The sequence below is a fragment of the Ictalurus furcatus genome, chromosome 13, assembly GCF_023375685.1.
Source record: "Ictalurus furcatus strain D&B chromosome 13, Billie_1.0, whole genome shotgun sequence".
NCBI classification, from domain to species: Eukaryota; Metazoa; Chordata; class Actinopteri; order Siluriformes; family Ictaluridae; genus Ictalurus; species Ictalurus furcatus.
The window spans coordinates 23,467,481-23,479,920 of NC_071267.1; the positions used below are offsets into that span (position 1 = coordinate 23,467,481).

At 38.8% G+C, this 12,440-nt stretch overlaps 1 protein-coding gene across 1 annotated transcript in view; it reads left to right on the forward strand.

Moving 5' to 3' along the window:
- The window catches only part of ryr2a (ryanodine receptor 2a (cardiac)), a 222,034-nt gene that overhangs the window by 181,898 nt on the left and 27,696 nt on the right, over positions 1-12,440 (forward strand). The window contains exons 72-84 of the mRNA XM_053639919.1: positions 557-691; positions 1,342-1,454; positions 1,911-2,007; positions 2,295-2,401; positions 3,389-3,440; positions 3,567-3,617; positions 4,014-4,113; positions 4,365-4,444; positions 4,595-4,671; positions 4,768-4,841; positions 10,456-10,536; positions 11,621-11,709; positions 12,198-12,326. Coding sequence (XP_053495894.1) covers positions 557-691; positions 1,342-1,454; positions 1,911-2,007; positions 2,295-2,401; positions 3,389-3,440; positions 3,567-3,617; positions 4,014-4,113; positions 4,365-4,444; positions 4,595-4,671; positions 4,768-4,841; positions 10,456-10,536; positions 11,621-11,709; positions 12,198-12,326 — 1,185 coding nt within the window. The remainder of the gene's footprint in view (positions 1-556; positions 692-1,341; positions 1,455-1,910; positions 2,008-2,294; positions 2,402-3,388; positions 3,441-3,566; positions 3,618-4,013; positions 4,114-4,364; positions 4,445-4,594; positions 4,672-4,767; positions 4,842-10,455; positions 10,537-11,620; positions 11,710-12,197; positions 12,327-12,440) is intronic.

A 12,440-nucleotide genomic window follows, 5' to 3' on the forward strand; every position in this document is an offset into this window, starting at 1 on the left:
TCAGTTCACCGTTCGCTACGTTCGCCTCGGAAATTCACCACACACCTCAAGGAGCAAACTTCATACAGCAAGCTGATCCATTTTCTACTGTGTACAACGCTGTGTCTCGTTTTTGGCCAAAGCGATTCCTTTAAACGCTTTTACGTTTCAGTGACGGCTACGAATTCACCGTCACGGTCAAGTATATTCAGCAGTCCTGTAGCGCAACAAGTAGTTCTCATTAATGACTTGGAACAGTAAATATAATAACGCGAGGCGAGAACGTACAGTAGTGTTACACAGTAATGCAATCGTGGCAGCGTACGTAAATTCCAGGAAATGCTAGCAATATGATATAAGTAGATTAGGAGCTAGAGCTAACCAGATGTATTCTCTCTAGTGGCTTTAGCACAGCAGGGCAGATGTTGAAATGAGAATAGAAATACGTTGGGGATCTGCTTTTAGTGGATTTTGCCTTCAGGTTACAAACCTACTGTTTTAACAGTATTTTTAGTTAATTGCTTGTTAATTTTTTTTTTTAATGAGTCAGATGGTTGGTGTGTGTGTGTGTGCGCAGCTGGAGGACCCTGCTATTCGCTGGCAGATGGCTCTCTATAAAGACATGCCTAACCGCAGTGAGGACACCTCAGACCCAGAGAAGACTGTAGAGAGAGTGCTGGACATCGCTCATGTGCTCTTCCATCTGGACCAGGTCAGTTTAGCCCGCAGCAACGATGCCTTCCTTACCATCCCACGCCACCTGTGGCTCACTCATTAAGAGGCTTTCTGTAAAGCTGCTTTGTGACAGTGACTGCGGTAATAATAGTAATAATAAGACGGTACGTGACCTAGAATAGATTTCACATCACAAGCCATTCTTTTTATATATATATTTATTTATTTATTTATTTATTTCGATCTAAAAGTGAATTGGTGTCTGCATTCAATAGTAAGCACAAAAAATCCATGCCCTGCATTAATATAATGGATGAAACCAACAGTCCAAACCAAACGTATTAATGTCATGTGACATTCTGTATATATTTATATAGTTACACTGTATAGGAAAAGGTTTGTGGACACCTGACCATCGGACTTCCCCAAGTGGTTCTTCTCCAGATTCTCGCCACAAAGTCGGAAGCACACATTTGTTATAGGATGTCTTGGTATCTCGCTAATGCTCTCGTGGCCGAACGAGCAAATCCCCACAGAAACACTCTGAAACCTAGTGGAAAGCCTTCCCAGAAGAGTGGAAAGAGATTGATGGCGTGATGGTCTGGTGTCCATAAACGTTTGGCCATATAATATAGATATGAGAACCACGAAAACTCTTCACTTCCTCCCTTGGCTGTGTTTGATCAGGTGGAACATCCTCAGAGGAGTAAGAAGGCGGTGTGGCACAAGCTGCTGTCTAAGCAGAGGAAACGCGCGGTGGTGGCCTGCTTCAGGATGGCTCCTCTTTACAACCTGCCCAGGTATCATGCCTTTGCTCTTGTCGTCTGGAGCGTCTTAGTTTGCTCTAAAAAGACTTTGTGAGCACAAGCAAAAATGAAATTTAAACTCTGGTACCTGCGAAATTCGAGCAAAGTTAGTCAAATTCAGCTTCACGTTTTACTCTAGTGAACATTGTGTGTTCGTGTTGTATATCGTTGGATAAGTTTCTGTATTTCCTGCAGTGTAAAATGTGTTTGTGTGTTTTTTTTTTCTTTCCTATTCAGTAGGAGCTTCTAATATTTATGTCTGCATACTTTTGCATTAGCTATGTATGAGCTTTTTATTATTTATTCTTTATAACATACATTAAAACATTAAAATGAAGTGATACAAAACAATAACGTAACAAAAAAAAACTGCTCTGGAAAACTTCATCGTTTATCCTCATTGGTCATCACTGAGAGAAGGCCTTGATGCTTATTGTGTGTGGTTTGCAGACACCGAGCCGTGAACCTGTTCCTGCAGGGCTATGAGAAGTCCTGGATCGAGACAGAGGAGCACTATTTTGAAGATAAGCTCATAGAGGATTTGGCTGTGAGTGCGTTTATGTTTTTACACAGCATCACGTGGTCAGACTCGGTAAAACATCTTCGGCAGCGTCTTCGGCTGGGCACAAATCGACGCGCAGAGCACAAGTACACAGTGTCTTTTAAGGAGCTTGATGGATTCAGGGCTTAAAACTAATCGAGAAATAAATGACACCTGTCAGAGAATACAAAACAAAAAGTACACCCTGTAAATTCTGCCATTATTACCATTAGCGGTTCAGTACTGACATTGAAATGAATCCGGAGCTGAAGATCTGTGTTTTTTTGCCGTAGAAGCCGGGTGGAGAGGAGCCATCAGAGGAGGATGAAGGGGTTAAACACATCGACCCTCTGCACCAGCTCATTCAGCTCTTCAGCAGGACTGCACTCACAGAGAAATGGTTTGTTTTATACCATCAGTAGCATTCTTCTTTTACATTTAAGTCTCTCTTTTAACTCTATCACTCTCTATTAGACTTCCTTAAGGTAGAGAATTACATATTGCACACATATGTGGTCCTTCCCAGAAACTCTTGCCACAAAGTTCGAACTGCAGAATTGTATAGGATGTTTTTCTATGCCGTAGCGTTATAATTTCCCCTTCAGTGGAACGAAGAGGCATAAAGGGGTTCCAGCATGACAATGCCCCTGTACACAAAGCCAGCTCCATGATGACACGGTTTGCCAAGGTTAGAGTGGAAGAACTCGAGAGTCCTGCACAAAGCCCTGATCTCAACCCTACCGAACACCTTTGGGATGAACCGGAACACCGGCTGCACCCCAGACATCCTCACCCGACATCAGTAGTACCGACCTCACTAACGCTCTTGTAGCTGAATGGACACACATCCCCACAGCCACGCCCCAAACCCTAGTGGAAAGCCTTCCCAGAAGACTGGAGGGTATTATAATGGCCAAGAATGGGAATGTTAGGAAAAGCACACATGGAGTCTGAGTGTATGAATGTGTATGTGGTTGTGCCCTGCGATGGATTAGCACCCTGTCCAGGGTGTACCCCGCCTTGTGCCCGATGCTCCCTGGGATAGGCTCCAGGTTTCCCCTTGACCCTGAAAAGGATAAGCGGTATAGAAGATGGATGGATAGAGAACTATTGCGCTAAGCTAGCTAATAAGAATTTAGATAGGTATTTAGATATTTTTTGAGCGTCATCAAGACACAGGGTCGATGGAAACAAGAAAAAAACTGCGAGAAATTTCACACTGCCCGCAGATGTCTAAAATGAAACCATACACTACAATTCACCATCCGCTCATAAACATTGAAGACAAACCAATTAGCGCGTAGCAGAAGAGTTCGGAAAGCTTGCTATTTTCATATGGTTATGAGACTGTCAGTACGAACGCACATCCTCTACCTGTCTGTTTCAGTAAACTGGAGGAGGACAGCCTTTACATGGCCTACGCGGACATCATGGCCAAGGTGAGAATCCCCACTGAGTAAACTAGATATGTGCGTGAGGAGTAAATTCCAACAGTATTGCTGTATCATCACTCATCATACAGGTTCTCCTGACACGTTCGATTTTTTTCTGTAAATGGTTCACAGAGTTGCCATGACGAGGAGGACGACGACGAAGAGGAAGTGAAGAGTTTTGAAGTAAGCATCTTTCTGGGATTATATCACGACGTAAAGCATCGGGAGCGGTTTTGGGCCGTAGAGACGTATTTACACTTTTATAACCTCTGGCTAAATGTGTCTCGGTGTTTCAGCCTGTTTTAATTACACCAATGTGGATAATCCCTATTCAGGTTGAATGTTATACCGATTAGCTGTAAACAGGATCTACGGCACGGCTGTGGGAATACGCACCATGGAGTGCGCTTATAAACACTTATAAAAGGCTTAGTAGCAGTCTGGGAGCTCTGGAAAAAAAAAAATAAAAAAAAAAAGGACGTAGAGGATAGTGATGTCATTTCCTTTTTTAAAATATTTTTATTTTTTTTATTTTTTTTTTATTTTCCGACGCGCCGTCTTTACTTGCTTACTTTCTAGGAGAAAGAGATGGAGAAGCAGAAGCTGCTCTATCAGCAGGCTCGGCTCCACGATCGCGGTGCAGCCGAGATGGTGCTGCAGACCATCAGCGCCAGCAAAGGTACACCTCATAGTAACTCTCACCACTGCTACTAGAAGTAAGCATTCGTTTTTATATGTTCTCCAAAAAAAACAACAAAAAAAAAGGCTCATAAAATGATAACCTGTACTTTTAAAGCAGAACAGCACAGCGCTCAAACACCTTCATGACTAGAGCTGAGACCTTAGGGCTTATACACTCCGTGAGCGTGTTTTGTCAGTCATATCTCTACAGTGCCAGAGGTTGTGACTCTGTTCTGACTGTGCGTGCAGGTGAGATGGGGCCGATGGTGGCCTCTACACTAAAGCTGGGCATTGCTATACTGAACGGTGGAAATTCCACAGTACAGCAGGTAAGGCGATGCAAAAAAAAAAAAAAAACCCCACGCGCGGGTGTTGTTTATAAGTGAAGTGGAGCTGCTTTTGAAAAAAACAAAAAACAAAAGCAGTGCCTTCTATGCAAGAAAATGCGCTACAGCTTTCGAATAAATATCCACTTGTAGAAAATGCTGGACTACCTGAAGGATAAGAAGGACGTAGGTTTCTTCCAGAGCCTGGCAGGACTTATGCAGTCTTGCAGGTAACGTTATCGAGAAACGCTTCTGTTCACATTAGCTTCCGAATGATTTGTCAGGTTAGGACGATGAATATCCGTCTGTGTTTGTCTTCATTCCAGCGTCCTAGACCTGAATGCTTTCGAGAGGCAGAATAAAGCCGAGGGTCTGGGCATGGTGACGGAGGAAGGCTCAGGTGTGTTTTACGAAACGGGAGAAAACTACGTACAACGTAACATCTATTCTAATGTTTAATATCGTGTGTGTGTGTGTGTGTGTGTTATAGCGATATCCAAATAATCTGCTTTGTAACTCGTTTTTTTTTTTTTTCTTTTTTCTTTTTTTTCTACTTTTATATTTCTAATACACAGTGTTGTAAATTGGCCACTACTCCAAGGTTTAGTATTTACACCAAAACATGCCCTGTGGTTATTCTCATCTTTTACGGTTGTCCATTCTTCTGTCTTTTATTTATTTATTTACTTACTTATTTCTGGTCAGTATTATTTATGATTTCATATTGATTTGAATTTCTTATATCATTATTCAGCCATGATGTCTACATTCACTGTCGTGAATTTTAATGTTTAGAGCAATTGCGTCTTTGTACGAAACACATTTAATTTCACTTATTTTATTTATGCTGTGTGTGTGTGTGTGTGTGTGTGTGTGTGTGTGTGTGGGTGGGTGGGTGTGTGTCCATATAGCTGTCATCAAATGGATGTTTGTTCTGCTCTTGATCATTTACACTTCACAGATCAGATTGACTAATGCTAATCCAAGCGCCCAATGCTTGTTTGATTCTGAAAGCTGTTTATGAATTATTGAAACTGTTAGAATGATTTTCATTAAGGGTACCATGACAAAAAAAAAAAAAAAAAAAAATTTATAATCTTTATCAGACAATAAATGCTAAAAAAGTTATGGAAGGACGATGATATTCAGGAAAGGTTTTACACAGCCTCTTTTTTGGGATTTATTGTCTTTACCAACACGTTTTTATGGAAAATGTCTTTCAGTTTGACGAGATCTGTTTTGTTTCACTGTTGATTGCGTTTACGATTTCTTTTCAACTTGAAAACGAAGCTTAATTTTTTTTCCCCTATTGTTGCAACTTGTTTTGTTTTCCATGTTCTTTTTTTTTTTCTTTCTTTTTTTTTTTTTGTCATAATACCCTTCTATTAAACCGGAGGCATGTGCTGTCTTTTACTGCTCTTTCAAACAAACCTCTGCACTTTCGATTGGATTCAGTCAGCTACGTTTCTGCGAAAATACAGCGGTGTGTACAAAGTGAAACCGGTAATTCATCAGTTTTGCCTGCCAATCGATTATGATTGATCAATAATCAATTTCTCAACTCGGAGATCTAGTTATATGTTACAAATTTGTTACATGAGATACTTTTAAGATTCTGATAGTCACCATTTTATACTGTAGTTTATACTGTTGTATCGTAGGAATAGATTTTAGATAGTGGTACTGTATAAGCGGGGGCGGTGGTGGCTTGGCGGTTAAAGCTCTGGGTTACTGATCAGAAGGTCAGGGTTTCAAGCCCCAGCACTGCCAAGCTAGCCCCTGAGCAAGGCCCTTAACCCTCTTTGCACTCTGACCCCAGCTTCCTGACATGCTCGGGTATGTGAAGAAAAAATAATTTCGCTGTGCTGTAATGTATATGTGACCAGTAAAGACTCTAATATAGTACAATTACATAAGTTGTATATTGATAGAGATTTCAGATACGTCCTTAACTCTTAAACAACCAATTGGCTTTTGGCATTTCTTGTGCTTTCCAAGCTATACACCAGCTCTATAATGATCTATTTTTGAGAGCGATTCATAAACCAGAACGCCGATGATTGAATCCAAGTTCATCTCTTCCCACTCAAAAAAAAAAAAAAAAAAGTTGGACCTTGTAATCTGTTTGACCTCTCACTATTTTCTTTCCTTTTTCTTTTTTCTTCTTTTGGGTTCATGTACTGTCTCCCCCTCCTCAGTCATCACCCATGAGCGTGGTAATTATGCACTTCTGCCATTTTGCTGTGATTTAGCTTTGTGTCCTCTGTGTTCAGGTCCTGAGCCCTCCACGTGTCCCATACGTAATCAGTCCACATCCTCTCTTTCTTGTTCTCCCTCTGACCCCTCAATCTGCCCCTTTAGCAGCCCCTCCCGGTTCTCCCTGAGCTCGATTAGCACCTGTTTCTCCACTGTTTCTCTTACAGCACTTTTCCACCCACACAGTGCCAGTGCTGGTGGTGGAGTCAGAGATAAACGTCGACCTGTACACGCATTTCCACTCGAAATCGAAATCGCTTGTGGACTCGAGTGAGAAACCGGTGATGTCAGGAGCTGGGGGCGGGGACATTTATTTATTTATTTTTTTAACCCTCAATGATTATAATGTATTTAATGATAATATTACTGTCTTTAAAAAAAGAAAGAGAGATGTGAACAGTGAGGATTTATTTATTTTATTCTAAATAATAAAGATTGTGCAAAACTGTGCCTCGATTTTCCATTAAAATAAATAAATAAGTAAGTAAATTGAATAAAAATTCTGGTGATGAAATAAACATCTGTTGCAAACATGTTCTCAAAGCCAGAAGGAAAACTTCTAAGGTAAACAAAGGGGCATGATCTGCACAGTTGTTTTATTTGTATTTTGTTTTTTTTTACAGTGTTTAGGGAACCGCCACATCTAATTCATTAATTGTTCGACTTTCAAACTGGCGGAAACGCCGTCTGGTTGTTTAAAAAGGTGACCAGCAGCGGCTCTGACACCAGCGCCAGCTCCGTGTCGGGGGAAAGGCATATCAGAGGACTGCCCTGTAGACCTGTAGCCAATCACACACTTGTTTTTGCCTCCCTCTCAGGATTTGCACAGTTTCTGGCACGCTCGATGTAAGAGCAGTTAGATGTTTTGTAGTTTCCCCTCCCCACACCTCCTCCGTTGCGTCCCCGTGTTCTGTCCCTGCTCCCTGCCGCATTGGCTGCGTGTTTCAGTGCTGTATTCCTCTCTGTAATCTCTCCGTGTTGCGTCTCTTTGGACTCGTGGCTTCCTGGCTGCGCTGATGTGACAGCTGACTCCGTAGACCCTCCTCCCCGAACTTTCTTCCTGTTCTTCTTTCTCCTTCCTCCTCCGTTTCCACCTCCTCTCCCTCGTTGACACTCCAGGCTCTTCAGTCTGTTCTGTGGCGTACTCCATTGTCGTTTTCACGCGTTTATTCACTTTTCTTTTTTTTTTCCCCCCCGCCTTTGTTTTTCCCGGAGTGACGGTCGTTTGATTTGGGTTGGTTTGTTTCTTGATTTACGCGCTTACCCGATGATCCGTGTCGTGTTTTCACTCGACATTCTTTTTGTGTTCTCCATCCATGTTTCCTGTTTAGTGGTTCCATTTTCCAACACACTTCTAAAAGTGCAGTTTTACACTCGGACAGTAACGAGAATGATAGACCAGAGGAAGTCTAACCAAATCAAATGTTTTATCCACAGATCATTTTACCAGGACTGTGTGATCACTACTGTGTATTAACAGTACATTACTACTGTTGCATAAGTGCATTGTTAGATGATAAGCTGACAGAATTGTTGACGTAAATAAGGTGTGTTAGAGTTATATGTTTTGTTGCAGAACAATTACGAGGTAGAGATGCTATAAAATTCCAGTGTGTTTTTGTAAGGCTTCTGTTCTGGTTTATCATCAGATGAAAATAAGCCTGAAAGTGCATCTAATCCTGAGATTCTCAGCATGCGGAAACATGCAAAATATGTACAAATCAGTGTACTTATAATAATAATAATAATAATAATAATAATAATAATAATAATAACAACAACAATAATAATAATAACTACTATTATTATTGTTGTTGTTCTTCCTCTTCTTCTTCTTATTATTAATACTACTATAATTATTGTTATTATCACAAATATTATTATTAATATTATTATTGCTATTATCATTATCACTATTATTATCATTGTCATTATTATTATTATTATTATTATTATTATTATCACAAATATTATTATTATTATTATCATCTTCATCAGCATCATTATTATTATTAACATTATTATTATTATTATTATTATAATTATTATCATTATTATTATTATTGTTGTTGTTGTTGTTATTATTATTATTATTATTATTATCATCATCGTTATTATTATTATTATTATTATTATTATTATTATTATCATCTTCATCAGCATCATTATTATTATTAACATTATCATTATTATTATCATTATTATCATTATTATCATTATTATTATTATTATTGTTGTTGTTATTATTATTATTATTATTATTATCATCTTCATCAGCATCATTATTATTATTAACATTATCATTATTATTATTATTATTATTATCGTTATTATTATTATTATTGTTGTTATTATTATTATTATCATCATCATCGTTATTATTATTATTATTATTATTATCATCTTCATCAGCATCATTATTATTATTAACATTATTATTATTATTATTATCATTATTATCATTATTATTATTATTGTTGTTGTTATTATTATTATTATCATCATCTTCATCAGCATCATTATTATTATTAACATTATCATTATTATTATTATTATTATTATTATTATTATTATTATTATTATCGTTATTATCATTATTATTATTATTGTTGTTGTTATTATTATTATTATTATTATTATCATCATCTTCATCAGCATCATTATTATTATTAACATTATCATTATTATTATTATTATTATTATTATTATTATTATCGTTATTATCATTATTATTATTATTGTTGTTGTTATTATTATTATTATTATCATCATCGTTATTATTATTATTATTATTATCATCTTCATCAGCATCATTATTATTATTAACATTATTATTATTATTATTATTATTATTGTTGTTATTATCATTATCATTATTATTATTTTTGTTGTTGTTATTATTATTATTATTATCATCATCGTTATTATTATTATTATTATTATTATTATTATTATTATCATTATTATTATTTACATGTTGATTTTCTTTTATATTTTATAAGGGAAACAAATATAACATTTCAAATTGCTCATGCAAAGTGAATCTAAGCACTTTCAGGTTTAGCTGAAGTGTAGCTGTTGTGAAATGATGTATATCTGTGCTCATTGTTGTCAGAGTTATATATTGTAATCAGGGTCATCTCAGAATCACCCTTGGCCGGGGCTCCCACATTCATTAACCATGAGAAGCCTTCCGCATGGTTAACGCAGCATTTTATCCCAGCGGTGTCTCTAGAGCTGCACACCTACCAGTCTAACGTGTTTGCATTTCTACTGGCTATAAAATTCTATAAAAGCTGTGCTGTAACAAAATGAATGAATAAAATTAATGAAAACAACACAAAGATCTCTGACACCTAACACGCCTGGGTTCATCAACTAGTGGTGAACACAGCTATTGATTCCAACAAGAAGGCAAAGCTGGCACAGCTATTAATAATCATGTCTTTAAAATATTTTATTTATTTATTTATTTATTTTAAATAACCAGCCTGTATAGATGCCATTTTATCTGAGCTGTCGGTATTTAGGGCTTTGAGAGACACAGGAACAAAATGCTGCTCAACTCCTTCCATTACCTATATGGTTTTACGCTCTCTGATAGCGAGTAGTGTCCCCCATCAGTGTGTGTGTGTGTGTGAGTGTGTGTGTGTGTGAGGGCTATGCTGGACCCATGCGCCTCTCTCAGACGTTGTAGCTGTGTGGCATTGGTTTCCATGCCGACTGTAACACGCGTGTGCTCTGGTCCGGCCGTGCAGGCGAAAAGGTGATGCAGGACGACGAGTTCACGTGTGACCTGTTCCGCTTCCTGCAGCTGCTCTGTGAAGGACACAACTCGGGTGAGGAACACTCCACCGGCTCTTTGGCCGAAGTTTCATGAGACCATCATGCTGGTCATTACTTTTCAATGTTCTGCCCCAGTAACTGAGGTCCTGTTTTATTTTTTACAGCAACAGCGTTATAAGTTCTGTTTTAAATTTGCAGGAGATCATACGGATTTGTCTCCGTTATCAGCACTGTAAACGTTATTTATGGAAACAATGCACCACAAGTTCTCATTTTACGTTTCGATCATATGCAGCATGTATTTCGCTATATTACTATATTATTGTAGACTTGCTGGTATAAACGCACGCCAGGTGGCGCTGTGGGTGAATTCAGACAAAAAGGTGAAAATGGTGAAAAATCAAGGGTTTTTTTTTTATAGCCCATAAATGCCTATACCATAATGTGACAATTCAGTTTGTAATTCTGTTATGTTTCTGTGCCGCAGTGGGGATGGAATCCATTCATCCATCCATCCATCTATTTTTCCATACCGCTTAACCTACACAGGGTCACGGGGGAGCGTGGAGCCTATCCCAGGGAAATCGGGGCACAAGGCAGGGGACACCATGGACGGGGTGCCAACTCATCACAGGGCACAATCACACACATTCACACACCATGGAAATTCCAAACAGCCTATAGCGGGTGTCTTTGGACTCGGGGAGGAAAGCGGAGTACCAGGAGGAAACCACAGAAACTCCACACACACAGCGCAGAGGCGGGATTCGAACCCCCAACCCCGGAGGTTCCAGGCAAAACGTGCTAACCGCTAAAGCCAGGGGTGCAATTTTCACGTGCGTTAAGGACACTGAGTTGAATATAGAAAGATTACTGTTGGAAAATTTTTTTTGTATGATTCTACTTTCAGTAAAAAATGAAAGTTGGTCATTTTTATGTTGTAAGAACGCCTCACGCAGAAAACACCTGTCTCTATAGTACACTCGGTATCCTGGGAAACGGCAGTTTCCATACTGTATACCGAAACTTTTCCTCCTCAGAAGGAATGAAACGTTTAATTGAAACGGCGCTGTAATGATTGTGATTGCGCTACGCGTGTCCGATAATCGTGTTCACGAAGTGTGTGCCATGCTGCAGATTTCCAGAACTACCTGAGAACGCAAACAGGAAACAACACGACCGTCAACATCATCATCTCCACTGTGGACTACCTGCTTCGAGTACAGGTGAGACACTGCAGGTGGAAATACTACACAGTAACTAGAATGTCAACCTTTAAAAAAAAAACAAACAAACAAAAAAACACTACATACTGGAACAAGCAGACGTTCAGTATTTTCATATACTGTACTGTATGTAGTGTTGGTTGCTGAAGGACCGACTGTTTTACCCACAGTGCACTGGGAGCATACAATACAGCCAGCTAGTTATTAGCTGTTACATAATCTACAATTGTGTTACAACTTGTGTTATTCTAGCAACTCTTTTTATGCCGCAGCATCTGATATCTGTAATGGCAGTTTCTTTGTAGAACGAACGTTAATCAAACTTTTTTCGACGTGTATTGGCTGTTAGCTTACACTCGTTCGCTGTGTTGGAAAGCTAATATTGATCGTGGTCATTTTAAGGTCTTCGTGAAAATCGCCGCGTTCCAGAGACCGACATTAATTGTGTTTTTTTTTTTGTTTGTTTGTTTTTTTTTTTATTTCACCAGGAGTCCATCAGTGATTTCTACTGGTACTATTCGGGCAAGGACGTGATTGACGAGCAGGGTCAACGTAATTTCTCCAAAGCTATAAACGTGGCTAAGCAGGTCTTCAATACTCTTACGGAGTATATTCAGGTACTTTTTGTTTCCAGATGGTATCACTTTTAGTTCCTGACCGATTTGGATGTAAATACATTCTTTTTTCATTCATGTGTCTCTCACTGCAGAGCTCAGTCTTGTCTTATCTTG